General features: G+C 47.6%; 1 protein-coding gene across 1 annotated transcript; it reads left to right on the forward strand.

Moving 5' to 3' along the window:
• The first annotated feature begins 5,695 nt into the window (after positions 1-5,695).
• Positions 5,696-15,281, forward strand: Aldh3a1 (aldehyde dehydrogenase 3 family member A1). Its single transcript, XM_057775135.1, has 11 exons — positions 5,696-5,913; positions 9,317-9,483; positions 10,620-10,851; positions 11,341-11,426; positions 11,686-11,894; positions 12,660-12,777; positions 13,054-13,195; positions 13,987-14,153; positions 14,590-14,689; positions 14,941-15,071; positions 15,169-15,281. The coding sequence occupies exons 2-11, from the start codon at positions 9,322-9,324 to the stop codon at positions 15,181-15,183; spliced, it is 1,362 nt and encodes a 453-aa protein (XP_057631118.1). The 5' UTR covers positions 5,696-5,913; positions 9,317-9,321; the 3' UTR covers positions 15,184-15,281.
• Positions 15,282-20,923: the final 5,642 nt, after the last annotated feature.

Genomic DNA, 20,923 nt, shown 5'->3' on the forward strand with positions numbered 1-20,923 from the left:
GAAGGGACAGCCAGTGGATCTCTGCATGGACAGAGTTACCTTTCTCATTGCTGGTGCAAAGTTCCTAAGAAACTCGAGGGAGAAGGATGAATTTTGCCTCAGTGATAGAGGGATTTTGCCTCATCCTTGAAGAGAAGGTGGGGTGGTGGGAATGACATCGTCTGTGGTCAGGGAAGGTGGTATAGTCACATGTGGTTAGACCTGGAAGACGAGAACTAGACAGGACCGGAGGTGAGTACAACCTTCAAAGGGTGGTCCCTTGTGGCTTACATCTGTCAGATAGCCTGCAGGTCCTAAAACGCCCATAATCTCCCCAAAGTGTGATGAAGGCCAAATATTAAAACACATGAACCTGTGGGGGGCTTTCGCACTCAAACCACAGCAGCAGACCCAGAATGGGGGCTACTGCATCCCACTAATTTTGAAAACCATGGGTCCCTTACCCATGAAGCCAGGGGAGGAGCAATGCCAAGGTGGCTGCCCGCTGGGGCCTTGCCAACACTGGCCTCTGCGATGGCTTGTCTGGCTGGCAGCTGCTGATGTACTTGTGGTTTTCCCTCAAACAAGCAGTAGCTGAGTTTTCACTTAGCTGGGTGCCTGCCAAGCCACTGTATATGGGTGGCTAGAATTAGCAGTGGCCCCATTGTTCACAGATACTCTCTGCCTCTCCTGGTGCATCAGAGATGCTTTCCTGTCTGCCTCGAAGCATCAAATGTCTGCGGGGTGCCTTGGATTTTTGTCACAGGTCTTACTTACTTTTTCTGATTCCAGGGTTTTTCTAACTCATGGCTGATGGCCATATATACAGATGGTCCTCTGGATATAGCAGGTTAACAAACCAACATGAGCTGAAAACATTACAAGTCAGGTCTGGGGGGTGTAACCTAGGGATTGGTGTTTGCCATGAGCGGTAGCCAGGGGTCAAGCCTTCAAGAGCTCCCAGATTGGATTTTCTCCCAGAGAGCAACAAAAGGACGGCAATTAATGCCAAGTGGAGGAGAAGCGTACTCAAGCCTTCGCCAACAAAAGTCCATCTAGCGTGGTTGGAAGAGGTGTCATGGGAAGTGAGAGTGATCAGGAAGATCAGGCAGGTGGTGGCCCAGGAGCCAGAGCAGGACAGGCCAAGCTGGAACCAGGTATTGAGAATGGATTATCAGGGTTTGCAAACGCTAACACTGAAGGGCAGGGGTTACACCCCGAGTTATCCCAGAACTGAAGTGTCCTTCTCTGTAATGCTAGAGACTAGGAAAGTGCTCTGCTGTTGAGCCACACTCCAGCCCTAAGACAAAAGTCTTAACCAAAAAGAATATGAAACAGCCTTGGAGACTTTGTTCTTCACTGATTTAAAGGCCTCCAAGACAACCTGACCTATGCCAAAGAGTAGCAAGGTATCACTGCCTTTACTCACAACAGAAGCAAAAACAATGGCCAGATGTGTCTGCCTGACAAGACACTTGCTGGTCCCTATATTGTGGCCTAGCCCAGTCCACAGGGTTCTGGGGCTTGGAGTGTGGTCCCGCTCCTCACCTCCTCAAGGCCACAGACACATCACCCTATATCAGTGACAATCTTCAGAAGACACACTCACTACTTTGTCTCCTGCATCTTGCCTTGGCCTGCTCTTCTGCCTGAAAGCCCCTCTCCACCCAGGGAGTCTGTCATCTCAGATTCCTAGGCACACCCCATCACTATTTCGTATTATTTTGAAATATTTTATTTATTTCACCATTCAACAGATGTTTACTGAGCATCCGTTTCATGGATTTCCAATGGCTATTGGCTCCAGCTCTGTTTGGTGGGGGTGGGACAGAGAGGGAGACAGGTAGCGGTTAGTGGAAGTTCTGCTGTGTGTCAATTAACAATGAGGATGTGTTTTCAGCAGGCAGTTTTGCCTTTGTGTGGGCATCTTACAACACACTCAAACAGACACAGCTGGTGCAGACCTACTACACGACTTAGCCACTGCTCCCAGGGCCACCACAAACAAAACAACACAAGCAAGGTCAAGAAGAGGAAGTGACCTAGGAACTGTGATCTGCATGGGGCAGCTGCTGGCCTCACGTAGCATACAGTTTTACGTCTCCCTTTTCTTTTCTTGTTATTTCAAAGGAAAGCACTTTGAAATAATGATAAAGTGTATAGAAAGTACAATAGCCATTAACAGTCATTGGTGAGCATCAGATCTTAGGGACTGTAATGCCTGTGTTATGATTTGGTACAGCTGCTGCTATGGCACAAGGCCGCCAGACAATAGAAATTTCCAACTCCATTATAATCTTATTACCCATAACTGTAGACACAGCATTCCTGGAGGAAAAGACTGAAGAGGATAGTTGTGGAGAGGCTGCTAGTTAGTTCCCAACTGCTCGCCCCTGAAATATTCACACAAAAACTATATTATTTAACTTACTGCTTGGTCCATTAGCTCTAGCTTCTTATTGACTAACTCTTACATATTAATTTAACCCATCTCCACTATTTTATATTTTACCATGAGGCTCGTGGTCTACCAGCAAGGTCCCAACATCTCTGGTGGGGCTACACAGCTTCTCTCTGATCTTGCCATTCTTTTTCCCAGCATTCAGTTTAGTTTTCCCCACCTAGCTCTGTGCTTCCCTGCTCTACTATAGACTCAAAGCAGTTCTTTATTCATTAGTGGTAATCACAGTATACAGAGGGGACTCCCAAATCACCTCCCTGTTTCTGTTTAAATAAAAAAGAAGGTTTTAACTTTAGCATAGTAAGATTACATATAACAAAACAGTTGTTAAGCAAGAATTACAGTTACAATATTTATATCTATTTTATCTTTTATAATAACTAAGGAAAACTATATATTCTTCAACACCATTAGAGACTTTCAGAAAGATATAATATTAACTAAGAAAACAGGAGGTACATTGTAAGCAACTTCCAAATCTCTAGAATTGACAGAGACATCTTGCTGCCTGGATAGTCACCCAAAGTTCTTCTTCACCATTGTGGCATCCATCTGCAGCCTACAGGCCCATAGTATCCAGCAGACATTTCCATGAAGTAGGAAATTTCAAAGACAGTTCTGCCTATATTGGCAATTTGTCAGTCACTATCTTCTGTGTCCTTCAGAATGTCCACTAAACTCTTTCATGAAGCAGGAACCCTGAAGGATGGGCTCACCTTTAGGCAAGTTCAGCAGTCATTTCTCTGTGGGTCCTGCATGTCCAGTTCATCAAGCAGTACAGGCAAGAGCAGTTTCTTGCCCAAATGGCTAACCAACTCCATAAGGAGCCTCTTCAATGCCCATCTTCCTCTTCAAGTAGCTTGGTGCTGCTAAGAGCACATGTGTCTCATTGTCATGAAAAGTTCTAAGTTCTTAAAAATTTTTAAATGCCATATTCTGTAGTCTTTGAAAGATTTGAGGAATCCCAATCCATCTGGAATACATCTAGAAAATCTAACTAACATGACTACAAGCTTGACTATTATAGAAGATTCTCTGTTTACCTATATTTCTTAATTATACATTACATTTTTAGATGAGCTGTACAAAAACAATATCTTAATTAAGAGTAGAAATATACATATAACAAAATTGACCTAAAATTTGTATCAATAGAGCAAGATCCATACCAATGCAAATCTCTATAGCATATCCCCCTTTAAGTGTAAAGAAACATTTTAAAACAATATTTGGAAATATGGGAGTAGTTCTTCTCCAAACTACTTCCTGCTGTTTATTGGGCAAAATATTTTGGGGGTGTTCACAGTGATCTTCCAGGCAGTCTTGGTCCATCAAACCACATTAGTCTAGAAGCAATCCACAGGTTCTCATCTTCTCTGGAAACAAAAGAAGAACCCCTTTTCCAAAGCAACATATCTTTAGACCCATATTTTGAATTCAAGATACCTTTAAAATATATATGTTAGCTTAGTTTAGCAGCCCATACAATGAAATGCCTCTCTGTACTTAGCTCTTTCACAGTCAAAAAATTCAAAGAAAACACAATAATATACATAATCCAGACTCTGTGTATTTTTCATCTTTAAGTGGCTTGTTTTTACTCTATTACATTTTAATATTTATTTTATTATCTTTACTCTTTTAAACTATGACTGTCTGTACTCTGTCTCAATAAAGAGTTTACCTTTTTTTTAAAACCATTTTTCTCTCTCAAGCCTACATACATTTATCCAACACTGTGACCCATTTAGAGGTCTTTTACATCTGTATTTGTCTTTATTGCATATCTGACCAGAAGTGCTTTTGAAAATGCTAAACCCTTCTTATGAACTTAATGGTGCCATTGCTAGGGGAAATAGCAATGCTTGCCCTGCCTGCTTGCCCCACCCAGTCCAGCATGGCAGAGTTGCTCGCCACCCCCAAGAGCCATGCAAATTGTCCCATCTCTAGGCACACAGCCAGTTCATATTGCCACCAATCAGCCATAGCACATTGCTTATAAACCCCATTTAAATTCTCGGTCTTCTGAAAGAGTCAGAGGTTGCATTGGCAGCATGGCCCAGGAAGCTAGCATTTCAAAACAGTGCAGCTTTTTTTCTGCTACTGCTGAATCAGGAAAACCTTTCTTAAAAGAACTGCAGTGTGCCACCAGCAGGCAAAGCCCATTCAGAAAAAAAATGCAGCTAAACTTTGTTTTTTAGTGTCTAGAATTTCTTTGCAAGGCCTCTCAGGTTTTAAGTGGATTTTAGTTGGCCATGTGGGTGCCAATTTGTAGTAAGGAGGTCACTGGCTAGTTCCTGGCTGCTCACCCCTGAAATATTCACACAGAAACTATATTATTTAAGTCACTGCTTGGCCCATTAGCTCTAGCTTCTTATTGGCTAACTCTTACATATTAATTTAATCCATCTCCATTATTTTATATTTTCCCCACCTAGCTCTGTTCTTTCCTGCTCTGCTATATGCTCAAAGAAGTTCTTTATTCATTAATGGCAATCACAGCATACAGAGGGGAATACTTTGTCAGAGGACAAAGTGGTGCTATTTGATATGACATTGTAGCAGAGTCATGGAGTGTGCAGATTCGGGAGAGACCAAGAGCACAGCCTTTGTGTCTCACAGACATGGTGGGGACCTGTTTTCCTCTGAATGAACACCAGGTGCAAAAGGGGGCAAGGTAGCCTGGTAGTGAGGGGCACTGAGAAGCCCTGGTCACAGTGCAGGTCTGGGATGTGGCTGACTGTGGTGGTCTGTGTGAACCTATACCCCCGCAGTGTGGTGCAGGCCAGGGGCTCAGAGAACACTGCTTAAACGCAGAGGAAGGGACTTTCAGCTTCTATCCTCCCTGGGGGACCACAGAGAGGAAATTCCTGGTGGTTCTGACAGGCCCTGGCCACATTTTCCTCTAGTCTTTGAGTCCCACATACGAGTAGGGACTCCTGTAGAAATCTCCAATCAGCCTGTTGTGAGTCTGTGCCTCAGTGGAATCCTCGTCCCTTGCATATGGCAGTGACAGAGGAATGTGTTTTTGACATGTATTCTCTGGTGCTGAGCACACACTGCGAGACTGTAGCTCATCCGCTGTAGACCTTACATAACAGGGAACTCATGGAACAGCATCTGGCAAAAGCATGAGCTTTGTGCCAGGCTGAATCACTCAGTGGCCCCCACGCCCAGGGCAAACAGGCTCTTTTGAGGGTTGGCTAAAAGCCTACACAAGCTTTCACAGGCCCATCTTGCAGTTCAGAACAGAACAAAACAAACAGCCTGAGACCTAATCTTCAAAACCTCTATGGAGGAGAGATCCGGATTATGCTGCACCCACATTTGAATATTGTTTTAGCTCATCACGCAAACTTCCTGGGCAAGGACTAGCGGGACCAAGTGGGAAGGAAGGAGGGTACTTAAATGTGTCCTCTCTTGGCTCTTGCTCACTCTAGGAAACCCAGCTGCTGCAGAAGGCTGTGTAGAAGGTAATCCTCCCCATCATTCTTACTTCGTCTCTAGGTGGGAGCATGGGCCTTGAGAATCCAAGGCTTTCATCTATTTTGAGGACAACGGGTCCAGACCCTGCCAGGCCAACATTTCCTGATTGGGTGCATTGAATGTCCAGCATAAGATTCCTGGAGCTCTATCATCTGCAACACTGGGCCAAGAAAGTCCCAGAGACCCACAGAACACAGAAAGAGAGGTGGCCTTTGGGTGAGAGATCTTGGTGCGCACAGTCAAGCTTCTCGGCTTCCTAGAAAGGTGGCAGGGCTGCATAGCTGAGTACATGTCTTGGAGAGAGATGCTTGTGAGGTCAAAGGCTGACTTCAGTGCCTGTTACCTGTGAGGACAGAGGTGGCGTGTTGAAACGTCTTCAGTCTTACTGTCCTCAGCTGTGGAACAAATGCCTAACTGACCTTTCTTTGTGAGTGCTATTATGGTGCATTTAAAAATCAATCTCTCCCTCTCTTTGTCTCTCCCTGTGTCTCTTTTTCTCCCTTTTCCTCGTGTGTGTGTGTGTGTGTATGTGTGTGTGTGTGTGTGTGTGCGCCATGGCATATGTGTGGGCCAGTAGACAGCTCTGATTGCTTGGTCCCCACCTTCTACCTTGTTCAAGGCAGGGTCTCTACTCTTTGTTGTTGACTGCTATCCAGGTATACCAGATAGCTGGTCTGTGAGATTCCAAGGATTCTCCTGTCTGTCTCCCATTTTTCAGCAGGGGTTGTGATATTTCAGAAATGTGCTACAACATCTGGCTTTCTATGGGTTCTTGGCATCCAAACTCAGGTCCTGATGCCTTCAAAGCAAGTCCTTTACCCACTGAGCCATCTCAGCAGCTCTGCTATGGAGGTTTTATGAGAACTGAGGGGAGAGCGAAGGATTGCTGAGAGTGGGGTGTGTCTAGAAGGAAGGTGTAACCCCCAAAGTGGGGTGTTTCTGAGAGAGGAAACCTAGTTCGTGTCCCACTCAGGTGCCAGGTGCAGCATCAAATGTGCTTTCACATATCTGTCAGTAACTCTGAATAGCCCCGGGATTAACTGGCTCACAGAGGAGACCCAGGGACCTAGCTTCTTAAAGACCACTTAATTTGGGGAGATGACATTGAGGGGTGATCTCAGCCCAGCCCATTCACATGAGGCTCTTCCCCTCCTGGGTCCCCTACCTTGGTGATTTGTGGCAGAGGCCATGTGACCCTGGTTAGACCACAAGGGTAAGAAGAAAAGTACAATCTTGCTGCAGGGTTGCTTGGCTGAAGCTGTGGCCAGTAGGAAGAACTGGTCTACAGGCTGGGTCTACAGATCCCTACCCAGGGGTCCCAACGAAGGAGTTACCTGGCCTCCTGGTGGAGAAGGAACAGAGCATGGCATGTCCAGATCTGAAGCCTGGGTGTCAACAGGTTGCCTCTCCCTAGGGAAGAAGTATAAGGGTCAACACTTATGGGTGAGGATGGTGGGAGGAATCTGAATGCAAAATCAGGCAGGTTCATGCACCCATATCCAACATCATTAAATAGTGTATTTATGTAATAGTATATCGGGGGCTGGGCGGTGGTGGCGCACGCCTTTAATCCCAGCACTCGGGAGGCAGAGGCAGGCGGATCTCTGTGAGTTCGAGACCAGCCTGGTCTACAAGAGCTAGTTCCAGGACAGGCTCCAAAACCACAGAGAAACCCTGTCTCGAAAAACCAAAAAAAAAAAAAAAAAAATAGTATATCGGGGAAGGGCTTAGCAGGGGAACTTGCTGTATGTACAATGAGAATAACTTCCTCCACATCCCAGTGTTAAATGTTATACAGTGATGGGCCAAATATCTCTGGAAGGAGGGTGAGGGATTGGCAGAAATGACAGCTTCTTGGGAGGAGAAGGCAAAGTGCTTTAATCTGTGTCCTCTCTTGTTCGGTTTTGCGCCGTGACCGTGTATTCTCCACTCAAAGATGCGACCAACGTTCAGGAAAACAAGCTCACTGCAAAATGTCAAGTGCCATAATCTCCCGGACAGGGGGAGAGAGAAATAGAGAGAGAGAGAGAGAGAGAGAGAGAGAGAGAGAGAGAGAGAGAGAGAGAGGGAGGGAGAGAGAGGAGATGACCAATTATTTCACTCCCTCAGTAGCTCCCCTCCCCCACTCTGGGCTATCCTCACTTTTCTTTCTCTCATGCATGCATACATACTACACCTGTTGTTTGGGAAACATGTTTCTTTTTTCCTCATGACACATGTGTGACAGGCAGAGCCTTGGTGAATGTGCTTGGTAGTTTTCTATCTTATGTCTAAATAATCCACCACGTGATGCCACCGGTGCTAGGCTGTTCCCAGTATGTCTGTCACATGCAAACAGTAGGTACTTACTTTCTTGTTGCTTAGGGAGCTGCGGTTACTAGAATCTCCTGCACAGATCTTCAATGTTACAAATACTTACTTTTTAAAATCTTTAATTATCTCTTTTGCTCTGTAAAGATTTATTTTTATTATTTTTTATTATGTGTATGGGTCTGTGTGTGTGTGTGCGCGTGCGTGCGTGCATGTGTGTGTGTGTGTGTGTGTGTGAATGCTTACAAAGGTATTAGAACACCCTGGAACTGGAGTTACAGGTGAGGGAGGGGACTGGGAATCATATGTGAGTTTTGGGTGAGCACTGCATGCTCTTAACTGCTGAGCCATTTCCCCAACCCCTACAAATATTTTCAAGAGGCCTTTGCTGGATGTGGTCAAATCTTCCCGCCCCCAAGAGCCACACCAATTTGCCAGTTTCTTTATTGTACTGGAAGCAGGAATCACCTCTGCAATTTTGCACAAGAACCTGAAATACTGAAAGACCTTTGTTGGCAGTGACCTATGACATATGATGTGTTGATCTAAAAGCTAAGCCTGGCTCAGCTTAGCAAGGCAACCAGCACATTCAAGCACAATGATGTAGCCAGGAAGGGTATGTAGGAATTTTGGTGTTAGTTTTCCTTTAAATGGGTAAGAGGTGGAATCGTGGTCTGTATGCATTCAACCTAATCTAAGAAGTTGGTCGCAAGGCTCCTTGAGTGTTTACAGGGAAGGAAGCTGTCCCAATTTGCAAGTGGTCGGACCGGAGAGATGCCAAGAAGGGTGTCCCCTTCCACCCTATGACAGGTTCTGCTTCGGATGGGTATAGTTCACTGCGGATTATTGTCATCCAACCTAGGATGTCTAAAGACATCAGAAAGGCCTAGCCATCTGAGTCAGAAAAAGGGACCTTCCAGCAGGAATGCATTTTCCAGTCTCTAGGAGAGGTCTTTATCCAAATAAAATTAACATAGTGGCAGAGCACTGAGGGTCGAGCCAGTGCCAGGGAGCTGGTCCAAAGCACAACCCAGAGCCGTGGATGTGGCCTTCTGCAAAATGCTCTCTCTGTATCTCCAGGTGCTATGAGCAAGATCAGTGACACTGTGAACCGGGCGCGGGATGCCTTTTACTCGGGCAAGACTCGCCCGCTGCAGTTCCGAATCCAGCAACTGGAGGCGCTGCGGCGCATGATCACTGAGCACCAAGCGGACATCATTGCTGCGCTGGCCGCAGACCTACACAAGGTGCAGCGTCGGGGGGGGGGGAGGAGGCGGCCACAAAAAGAGACTAACAGATGTAACAGCCACGGGGACAGTGTAGGGCGTCAGTTACACGCCGCCCAGCACTTCACTGAGACTGCACTGATTCCCAAACGCTGCGCGTGTAGAGGCAATGTTATAGAGGGGAAAGGGAGGCTCGGAAAGGATTGGCAAAGATTTCAGGGTCGCCCTCTCCTTCCACCACCTTTAGACAGGGTCTTCTTCCCTTCACCTGTTGCTTTTCCCCTAGGGTCTGGCTTCTTCATCAACCCATTTCCACTCCCACCCTACCCTCTCCCCCACCTTGCCACAGCCACTTGCTTTATCCCTCTGTCCTCGGTCCCTCCCTGTTCTACCTGGTTTGGCACACCAAGGACCAGCAAGGCCATGCTCTCCAGAGGGATCCGGCTTCCCGTGGTTTCCTCCTTCCTCCTTATTCCCTTGGGTTGAGTAAGCTAGGAACCTCCAGATCCACAAGCCTTTTACTTTGAGGCCAGGACTCAGTTGCGACTGCTTCCACCTTCCCTGAGGTGCCCACACTCTGCCGCGTCAGGGCTCATTCACCTTAAGGCTTCCCACCATAAAAGACAGGAAGGAAAAAACTCACTCTTGGCTTCCCAAAATTCAGGAAAGATATATGTATTTGTCCCCCGTGCTCCCTCTTTCTTGTACCCCTACCATGCCAGGAGGCTCTGGTGTCCCCAGTTCCTGTCTCCCCATGCTGTAGCTCTGGCTTCTAGCCTGCCACTCTCGGGCACTTCTTCCCTGGGTGGGATTTGTACCCATGTCTACTCAACACTGTGATCTCCCAAGCTCTTTCTCAGGTTCAGGTCTCAGTGTGGTCTGTAAATCTTCTAGACAATACATTTTCTCCCTCACCAATGACCCTCAAACCCATTCCTCTGGCCATACGTAGTTTCATTCATTCCTTTACCAGCTCTGGGTCCTGGGGCACCCCCATCATACAAACCTTGGGAAGAAGGGACCTTTCAGTCCTAATAGCCCAATGGCCACTCTTCAGCTCTGTATCCCTTGGTACGGACCCCATGTTGAACAGCCAACTTACCAGGGCAGCAGAGCCTTGGCTCTGCGGCTCACGTTCCCGTGGCACCTCTCCCTAGAATGAGTGGACCGCCTACAATGAGGAGATTGTGCATGTGCTGGAGGAGATTGACACCACAATTAAGAAACTCCCAGAGTGGGCTGAGGATGAGCCTGTGGCAAAGACTCCCCATACCCAGCAGGATGAGTCCTACATCCACTCGGAGCCCCTGGGCACGGTCCTTGTCATAGGTGCTTGGAACTACCCCTTCAACCTCACCATCCAGCCCATGGTGGGTGCCATTGCTGCAGGTAAGAGTGACTGCTACAGGAAGTTGTGGTGGCTAAACCATGTAGCCAGGCCTCCAGGATGACCTCTCCATATACCTGTGGGGTCAGGGTGGGCGTGGGGGTAAGGATTTTCTGTTAGTGTGTGACAGGAGAGGTCAGAGCTGCTCGCTCTCTAGCGTGGGCATCTCTCTGAGTGTCCTTTCTTCTTTCCTAGTCTCCCAGCACTGCTGAGGGGCAGGTGGTACCACCCCTGAAAGCGTGTGCCAGTGTGTGTACCTATAGCAGATGCTCCTGTGTCACCTGTGTGTGCTCCCTGCATTGTGTTCCTTCGTGTGTACCTGTGTTTCTCAGCGTGTGCCTGTGTGTTCTCACGGCATGCCCCCGTGTCTAGTCTCTCCCACTGCCTTCCAAGAGTACAGCTGATGTAATGGAATCTCGAGGCCTGGTCATTGGGTAGGAAGAGTCTGGGAGGCGGTCTCCCAAGGATGACCCTGACCTTGCATTCTGCAGGAAATGCAGTAGTCCTCAAGCCCTCAGAAGTGAGTGAGAATACAGCAGACCTGCTAGCCACCCTTATACCTCAGTACCTGGATAAGGTGAGGCTCTAGAGTTCAAGGATGACTGTGATGGGGGTCAGTTGTTTAAAGCTTGGGAGACAGGAGGTTATTAGAGCAGGTGGGAGGAGCCCAGCTTCTAACAGCAGGGAAAATGGAGCCCTTGAGCTAGGAGAATGACTTACCTGCTTGGGTACCCAAATAAGTTCAGAGCTGAAGGGCCAGTCTCTTAGTGCCCACTCTGTGCGCGGAGTGAGGAGAGGCTTGATTTTTGCTGAGCCTCCTGTCTCTTTGCGGGAAGGATCTGTGTCCAGTGATCAATGGGGGTGTCCCCGAGACCACGGAGGTGCTTACACAGAAGTTTGACCACATCATGTACACTGGGAGCACAGCTGTGGGGAAGATCGTTATGGCCGCCGCGGCCAAGCACCTGACCCCTGTTACCCTGGAGCTTGGAGGAAAGAGCCCTTGCTACGTGGACAAGGACTGTGATCTAGATGTGGCCTGCCGGTGAGGAGACTTGGGCTCGGATGGCTGTAGAGGCTTGAGCTCCTATCCACCTTTCAACACATGATGGTGCCAAAGATCTATGTCTCTGCACCGAGTAATAAAAATGGCCCCTGCCTCTAAGGAGCCTATGGTTTGGGGATGGGAGAAGTTGAATGGGGGGACACCATTCATAGAAGTCTTCCTAGAGGGGCCTCCAGAGAGATCACTGACTCTGTGAGCATCACTAAGGGTGGTACTCCAAGGAGAAGCTTCAAGGAAAGCAAATGTGGGATATTCAGGGTTTGGAGACCTTTACCAAGACCCGTTGCCCCTCGGCAGGAGATCCCCAACTGAGATCTGGAAAGCAGGCCCAGGAATGCAGGGCCACTTGCTCAGAGTCCAGGATGGGACTCACACCTCAGAGTCCAGGATGGGATTCATGTCTGTACTAGCTAGGCCTCTGGCCATCTCTGTACCCCATTAGAAGGGAAGAGGCTATGCAAGACTCTGAGAATGTGGTCAAAGGCATGGAGCTCTCACCCCAGGATAGCCTCAGAATTTCCTCCCTGACACCCATGACATTAAACACGCTGGCTGAGGAACCCCTGTGGTAGTGGTGGTGGGGTTTCTCAGTGCCTCTGCAAGTGAGTGGTTGCTTAGGGAGACCCACCGTGGTAGCGCGCAGCCCATGGGCTGTCCTCCATCGCTCGCCCTTCAGTGCCTTGGTCCTGAGCCTGTGGCTAGTCTCAAGGGAGCACCCATGATTAACAGACTGCATGTCCACAGGCGGATTGCCTGGGGGAAATTTATGAACAGTGGCCAGACTTGTGTGGCCCCAGACTACATCCTCTGCGACCCCTCCATTCAGAACCAAATCGTGGAGAAGCTCAAAAAGTCGCTGAAGGTGAGCATGACCCGCAGATGCGAGTCGGGAGCTGTAGCCACAGGGGATGTATTTTGCCTCAATCAACTTCTAGGACTTTGAGAGATACTAGGTACTTCTCTTCTACTCACGGAAGAAATGTGCTCACACACCGCAGACAACTGGGAAGGGTGCAGAGCATCACGGGGTGGGTGAGGGGCACAACTCTGATTCCACCACCCACAGTCACTGCCTAGAGGCTGGGAGGTCAGGGTCATGGCAGGACCAAGACTTCCTTGAGGCCTCATCTCTTCTCAGGATTTCTATGGGGAAGATGCTAAGCAGGCCCGTGATTATGGGAGAATCATCAATGACCGTCACTTCCAGCGGGTCGTAGGCCTAATTGAGGGCCAGAAAGTAGCCCATGGAGGCACCTGGGATGCGGCTTCACGATACATAGGTGTGTGTCCTGCCTGCTCTCCGGGACTACCAGCGTCTACAGCACGTTTACAGAAAGTGGGCACAGATACTCAACAAGAAGTCTTTCCCAAGTGGGCCTGCAGAAAGCTCTGGGGGCCTCAGAAGAGTGGTGCTCAGAATCTGCCTTCTCTGGAGCCCCAGAGACCTCTCCCACAAGGCAGACACAAAGGCTCCATCTTCATCTCCAGTCTGCACAAGGGAGCAGGGAATGGAGATAGCAGAGGCCCCAAGAGTTCAAGGCAGGCCAGGCTGGGAGGAGCTCCCAGTGTCCTGGCTGGAGGCAACATCAGTTGGTGTCCCTTTGGTCCCCAATTATCAAGGAGGCTGGAGAGTTCTGGGATGGATACATGGGGCCAGCAGATGCAATGACTGTCCCTTCAGTGTTTAGCTCTTGCTCCACCATGTAGGTTAGTCTATAGATCTCCCCATGGTCTGCCATGGTGGAGTGTGGGACTGGGGGTAGGGAGGAAGTGGGTATGAGGGGAGCACTTCAAGTCTTCACATAAGTTTGGCAGTTTCATTTGCAAAAGAATGGAAGCAGGAACTAGATGTTGGCACTGGCATGTGTGTATTGTATGTGCATGTGTGTGTATTGTATGTGCATGTGTGTGTATTGTACGTGCATGTGTATGTATTGTATGTGCATGTGTGTGTATTGTACGTGCATATGTATGTATTGTATGTGCATGTGTGTGTATTATACTGTATGTGTGTGTTGGGGATGGGGGGGTGAATCAGCACAAACAGACTCTAGCTCACATCCTGCCTCAGCTCCCACCATTCTCGTGGACGTGGACCCCCAGGCCAAGGTGATGCAGGAGGAGATCTTTGGGCCGGTGATGCCCATTGTGTGTGTTCGAAGCTTGGAGGAGGCCATTAAATTCATTAACCAGCGTGAAAAACCCCTGGCACTCTACGTGTTCTCCAACAACAACAAGGTAGGCCTAGGGTCCCCTTCCCAGTTTCCTGGCCTCTTAGGCATGACATTCACATGCAAGGGGAGCCAGAGATCCACAGGCCTGGGTTCAAGTTTGCAGCTTCCTCATTCATTAGACATGCAACCATGGGCAAATCAGTTAGCCTAGCTGGACCTCGTTGGCCTTAGCTCTAAGATTAGGACTGTTCCACCTTCCTAGAGCTGTGGATTGTAGTCATTGCTACAGGGCTGTGGAACTGGGCTGTTTCCCCATACAGCGCTGAAGGTTGTGTGATATTTACAGAGGGCTGGAGATGCTGCAGGGGCTAAGGATGGCGGAGCTGGTGGCTGGGGCTCTGCTTCCACTAGTCCCTACTCTTGAGGCTCCAGGACATGTTCAGAAAGAAAGGGTGGCGAGGATGCAGGACTGCAAGGTGGCTGCTTGGGTCTTCACACAGGTGATCAAGAAAATGATTGCAGAGACATCAAGTGGCGGTGTGACGGCCAATGACGTCATTGTTCACATCACTGTGCCCACTTTGCCCTTCGGGGGTGTGGGTAAGTCTGGTGCTGGGTTCTTAGTCCTGATCACTCTGGTCTTCCGTAGGGATCCCAAGCCTGGGGTCACACCACCATTTAGTGGTATGCCTGGAATGAGACTCTTTCTGGGCACTCTTCTGCCTGGCCTAGGTGCCTAGGGGGCACTCTAAGGTTTGACTACTTCCCGTGAGGCTCAGACAAGGGAGTTCATGAGGGTCGTGAGGACAAGCTGGGCTGGGATTCTGGCCCTGAACAGGCCTCTCATTTAGGGAACAGTGGCATGGGAGCCTACCATGGCAAGAAAAGCTTCGAGACCTTCTCCCACCGCCGCTCCTGCCTGCTGAGGTCTCTAATGAACGAAGAAGCCCACAAAGGCAGATACCCCCCAAGCCCAGTCAAGGTGAGAGGCAAGGCCCTGGGGCATGGAAGAATATGGAGGACTACAAAGGACAAGGGCACGGGACCTTGGGTCTCATGTGGGCTTCCTGTCCTCACAGATGCCCCGGCACTGAGACGACTGTTATAACCGACTCGTTTATGCTGGCTGTCCTGTCCTTGGAGAATTGCTCTTGGAACCTCATTTTGGCTTCTCACCCACCTGCTACCTGCATGTGCTCAACTCCCAGTTGGCTCACCTCACCCCTGCACATTCTGCTGTTTGCTGGGTGCAGAGATCAATAAAGCCTTCTGAAGGAAAGTCATGTGTGCAGTGCTTCTTTTTATAACCCTGACCCCAAGTCCTTCAAGGGTTAATCACTCTGAGAAGCCTACAGAGAAAACTCTCTCCCCTGACATTAACTCATGGGAGGTAGGAGGCCATGGGCTGGGGATGATGGTCAGCTTCCCCGTGTCATGTTTGGGATGCCAGCTCCTCCTGGTGTCTGCGTGAAAAGACATAAAGGAGACTGAGCCTTGATGACAAAGTGGCTCTGGAACTAGCAATACTCTTCTCAAATCACATTTGATCTGAGAATTGATCTATGGGAGGGGTCTTTCTGTGAGACAGCACAGTGGTCAGTGCCAACAGCCCCCACTGTCACAGAACCAGGCTTGTCCTACCCACCACCCAGTCCTCCAGTCACTAATTTCCAGTTCCAATCTGTTGTGGAGTCCAAAGATTCCTAGAGAGGGCTGGCCTTCAATCCGAGTCTGAGGCTTTGGGGCTGTGACCTGGGCACGTCAACAATACACATTCCCTTCATCTGCTTCTTACACACTCTCAAGACATTCTTTGCTCCCCACAACCTTTTGATAACATTTACATGGGACACAAACAGCTTCACAGCCTTTGCCCCTTTTGAGAGATCTCTCCACATACTTCTTCTCCAAAGGTCTTTCTCCTTGATTTTCCAATTCTGCTTTTTCCTAGCCCCTGACCATCCAACCAATCCATTGACTACAGACCATGAATCAGTGAACAATTGCACACCTGGCCATTTCTCCTTTCAAGTAAAATGTATGACCACGTGCCCTGCCCAAATTTCTGCCCGCTGTGAAGACTTCTCTTCTCTGGCATCCCTCAAGGTTGTCCCAGAAAGAAGCTGTAACACTGCTGCTGTCCACTTCTGTGTGGTGCAGGGATATCATGCAGAACCATCAGTGCCAGGCCCTGGTCTTCTCTTCCTCAGTCAACTGATGATAAAGGCACATCCCATGAAGCTATCAGTGCATACGTAGCAGCAGACAGCCTTGTAATGGGCGTAGAAACGATAGGCATTTGGGCAACTTCTTCATGTAACTTGCCTGTAACCTCAGGACTTGCACAAACCCAATCATATATACACCATTTCCCTTCAATAATGGATTGCTGCTATGTATCTACTGTATTATGACTTGGTGGGTCAGATAATACTCAGGATTGGTGACTCAGGTTGTATGAGGTACCTTTGTGGTCCTTCGCCAAATGTTCAGTCTCCACCAGGGCCCAATAGTAGGCCAAGAGGTGTCTTTCAAAGGGAGAATAGTTATTTGCAGATGATGGTAGAGTCTTGCTCCAAAGGGTCTATGATTCACAAGTCCAATTGTTCTGCTCGTATATTCCTAGATATGTGACCTCCTACTGGACCATAGTTGACTCACTAGGGATAACTCTTCAAGAAAACTGACTCGCTCCCCCAGCACCTATCCACTGCCAATAATGCCTGAGATATTGATAAGGAAATTGGGTCTGAACCTTCTCAGGAGTAATCTGTAAATTTGCTAGGCTCAACTGATTTTGCAAGTCACCAAAGGCATCTAGCACAGAGGCTTTGGTGGGTCCTGCCAGCAGAATATCATCCATGTAATGATATACAGCTGAGGGTGCTTAAGCCTAACTCTTTCAATGGTCAGGCCGACATATATCTGGCAAATAGTAGGGCTATTTGCCATCCCTTGTGGCAAGATCACCCAATAATATCTCATAAGGTTCTTTTAGGTTAGTAGATGGAACACTAAAAGCAAAGTGATGGCAATCAGTGGGATGCAGAGGGATAGTAAAAAAGCAATCATTTAAACCAATAATAATTAAATGCCAATCCTTTGATATTGCTATGGGTGTGGGCAATCCCGGCTAAGTAGCTCCCATAGGAATCATAGTTTTAACAGCTCTTAAGCCCTGAAAAAGGTGCCTTTTGCCAGATTTCTTCTTTATAACAAATATATGAGTGTTCCAGGGAGATGTTGATGGTACTATATGCCCTGTGGCCAATTGCTCTAGTACTAGCGTCTGGGCAGCCTCTGATTTTTTTCCTTATTAAGGGGTTATTGCTCAACCCAGATGGGTTACTCACTCTGCCAAGAGATAGGAATGGGTGGAATGATCGAAGGCTGCTCAGCAATGGCCCCTGCTAAAAATGCCCCAGTCCCACATGATTTCCATACTGGCATGTAATGTGAGTCTTTTCAGCCACAGATTGAGGATCCCCTTGTAATCTCCTCCCTAGGGCTTTGCTGGGGCAAAATCCCTGATCTTTTAGCATCTGTCTCGCTGGCTGAATGGTGAGCACTGCTCCCATATCTTCCAGCACATCCCTGGAGGTTCAACCAGCATTTCCTGCATAAGCTCTGGCTCCAGTAAGCATGTCAACATTTCTCCCAAGGAACCCAGCCATGGTGTTGCGACCTGCCTGACATCTGTGTGCAATGTTCCTGATACTTGCTGTGCCAGTCCTGGAGCATAAAATTGAGGGCACCAAAAGACTCAAAAATAGGAAGAGTAAAAGGGGCATAGAACCCGTAAGCAGTGACAACTTCCTTCAATTGCTGAATGTCCTTATATTGTAGAGGATTGTGTACTCATATAACCTGATCTGGATTGTTTGGATCAGACATTTCGACTACAGGCAGGGAAAACCTGCCTAGGGGCACCGAAGGCTCAAGAAGTGACAAGTGACCCTGAAAGTCAGAATTTCTTGAAGGAGGACAGTTCTTTATAGAACATCCTTTTATTTTCTTCCAGAGGACTTTAATCTCTTGAGTTAGTTATTTTCCTCGCTATCTGTATCCCGAGGGGTGTCTGAACTAGAGGCTTCTGAAACCTTTAGTGACTTGAGGATTCCTCCTCCTGGACCTCCCTCAGCACATTGCTCTTTCATGTTCACCTTCTGACTTAACAATGCATCCTTAACCAACTTCCACAAGGAGAAGGCAGCAATGGGGATTTGATCAGGTCCCTTATCATGTAGATTTATAAATATGTCTTCACCTGTTCCCAATCAGGAATATTTACCCCCCCCCCAAATGAGAAACCAGGGACTGGCCTGTTCAAGCATTTTCATGAATTCATTGGTTGTTCATGACTTAACTCTGGGGCCATTTTCTTTTGAGAGTTTCATCAATTGGTCCGTAAGAACACTCATGGAACTTCCAGCACCCATTTCCAGTTCACCCCTATTCCTTACCTCTCTGTGGAGCTTAACTTGCCAGCTATTCCCTGGGGTGATCCTTCAATGACCTTCTTTCTCTCTCTATCTTGGTGGGACTCCACTTGTAGTGCCAGCACTACCGCTAACACAGTACTGAGTTGTGAGCAAGGAGCTGAGGATTTAGAGAAACACCACACAGCAGGTCATTCGTGCTAAGAGAATGCCATTTATTGAAGGGAGAACATGTTCTATATGTACGGGCTTGCAGCACTGTGGAAAAACACAGGGTTCGGAAGTTCATGTCCTCAGGGTCTAATCAGTAAACAAGCGGAACAAGGAACTTTTTAAACAGAACACCAACAGCACAGAAACGAACCCCAGTATTAACAATGAACGGTGTGAAAAGCAAACGTTCCCGTACAGCAAAGGAAATGATCAGCAGAGCTGACAGACAGCCCAGAGAGGGGGCGGGAATCTTAACTAGTTACACTTCAGACAGGAGCTAATGTACAGAACTCACAAAGAACTGCAGAAATTAAATACCAAGGGAATAAACCAGCCAATCAACAGACAAGTAAATGAACTAAATAAATAAATAAACCAAACAAACAAACCAGAAATAGTTAATAACCATTTTTAAAAGTGTCCAATATTCCTAGCAATTTTATTCTTTGCTAGGGAAACACAATTTTAAATGAGTTTGAGCTCCCACCTTACCCCAGTGAGACTGTCTATCATCAATAAGTCTGCCAACAAATGTTGGAGAGGATGTGGAGAGATATCTGCTTTTGAATGTTGGTATGGGTACACATTAATACAGGCATTATGGAAATTAATTTAGAGATTTCTCAAAAAATTAAAAATAGAACTTCCATATGACCCAGCTATTTAACTCTTGGGCATATGCCCAGAGAACTTCATACCTTACCATAGAGATATTTGCACCCCATATTAATTGCTGCTTAATTTACTGTAGCGAAGAATTGGAATCAATCTAGTTTCCCATCAAAAGATGAATTGTTAATGGGAATCTGATGTATATACAAAAGGGAATACTACTCATCTCTAAAGAAAAATGAAGGTAAAATATTTTCACAAAAATGGACAGACTTAGAATATTTATTAAGCAAGGCCACACAGTTTCAGAAAGATGGATTCTAGCCAATAACAGATGTGCACACGTAAACAGATGTACATGTGGGTGCAGTGTAACATGAAGAAAAGAGAGGCTGGATGCTGGTGGGTGCAGATGATGAACACAGGTTATGAAAGAAGATATTAAGCAAACTGTTTTTCCAGTTCCAGTTCTATCATGTATGTTTTGTTGTTTGTTTTGGTGGTGGGTAGGTGCAGAAAATATACTCGATACTACAAGTGTAAAATTTAATGTGATGCGCGTACATTTGAAATGCTTATTCTAACTACAGAAGTTCATTGAGTGTAGAGACTTCAGGTCTGGTCTGTTTCTGTGTGTGGAACTTTCATTTACTTGCAAGGTTTTAAAATGATAACATTTATAAGATAATAAAAATTGAAATTATGAGATTCATAGGTAAATGAATGGATCTAGAAACACTTGTTCTGAGTGTGGTAACACAGACCCAGGAAGACAAGCATCACGTGTTTCCTCTCATTTGTGGATGTAGCTTTAATCTTCAGATAAGCATGCCTCATTTGAAATACCCATGGAGGTCAGGGAAGCTTTCAAGAGAGACCCAAGAGATCATGGGGAGGAGGTTTTCAAAAGTGGAAAGACAGAATACAGTGGTTTCAAGGCTTAAAGAGGATTAATGCCATGTGTTGGTGTGGTTGAGGGAAAAGTGCACGCTCCACCCACCCCCAACCCTGCTTGCCCCTTGGCACCTGTGGCAGAAGGGAGAGCTAATCTTAGGGTCACCAGAGCAGGAGAGCAGGTCTTGCCCCTAACCAGCTGCAGCACTCAGAAGAGAGGGCCCTGTACCTCACTGGGGCAGCACAGTGGAGCTGGCCCGGGTGGTGTGGGTGCAGGTCAGCGTGTGAGAGCAGGAGAATGGGCCCCACCCTTGCTGCCTAAGGCATTGGGTGAGCTGGCCAGGGCCGTGCTGGAGAGCTTGCCTTGGTGGTGATGATGAGGAAAGCTGTCAGGCTGATCAACCCAGTTACCATGCAGGCCCAGAACCAGGGCTATGAATAGCCGCACCCTAATATCCATTTCATTTAATAATTGCCGGAACATGTGAAGGGGCTGGTCCTGCAGATCCAAAGCTACACGATCTCCAAGACACAGGGCAACAACAGGACATCCAAGAGGAGTCCCAGTGAGGGCCCAGTATTGATCGTGTAACAGAGGCCAGGGGCCTTGAACCAGACCAATGACTCATTGCAATGAACACTTGCAGATAAGGATGCATGGACTGAAGGGTACACT

This window comes from Chionomys nivalis, chromosome 7 (assembly GCF_950005125.1).
Source record: "Chionomys nivalis chromosome 7, mChiNiv1.1, whole genome shotgun sequence".
Lineage (NCBI taxonomy): Eukaryota > Metazoa > Chordata > Mammalia > Rodentia > Cricetidae > Chionomys > Chionomys nivalis.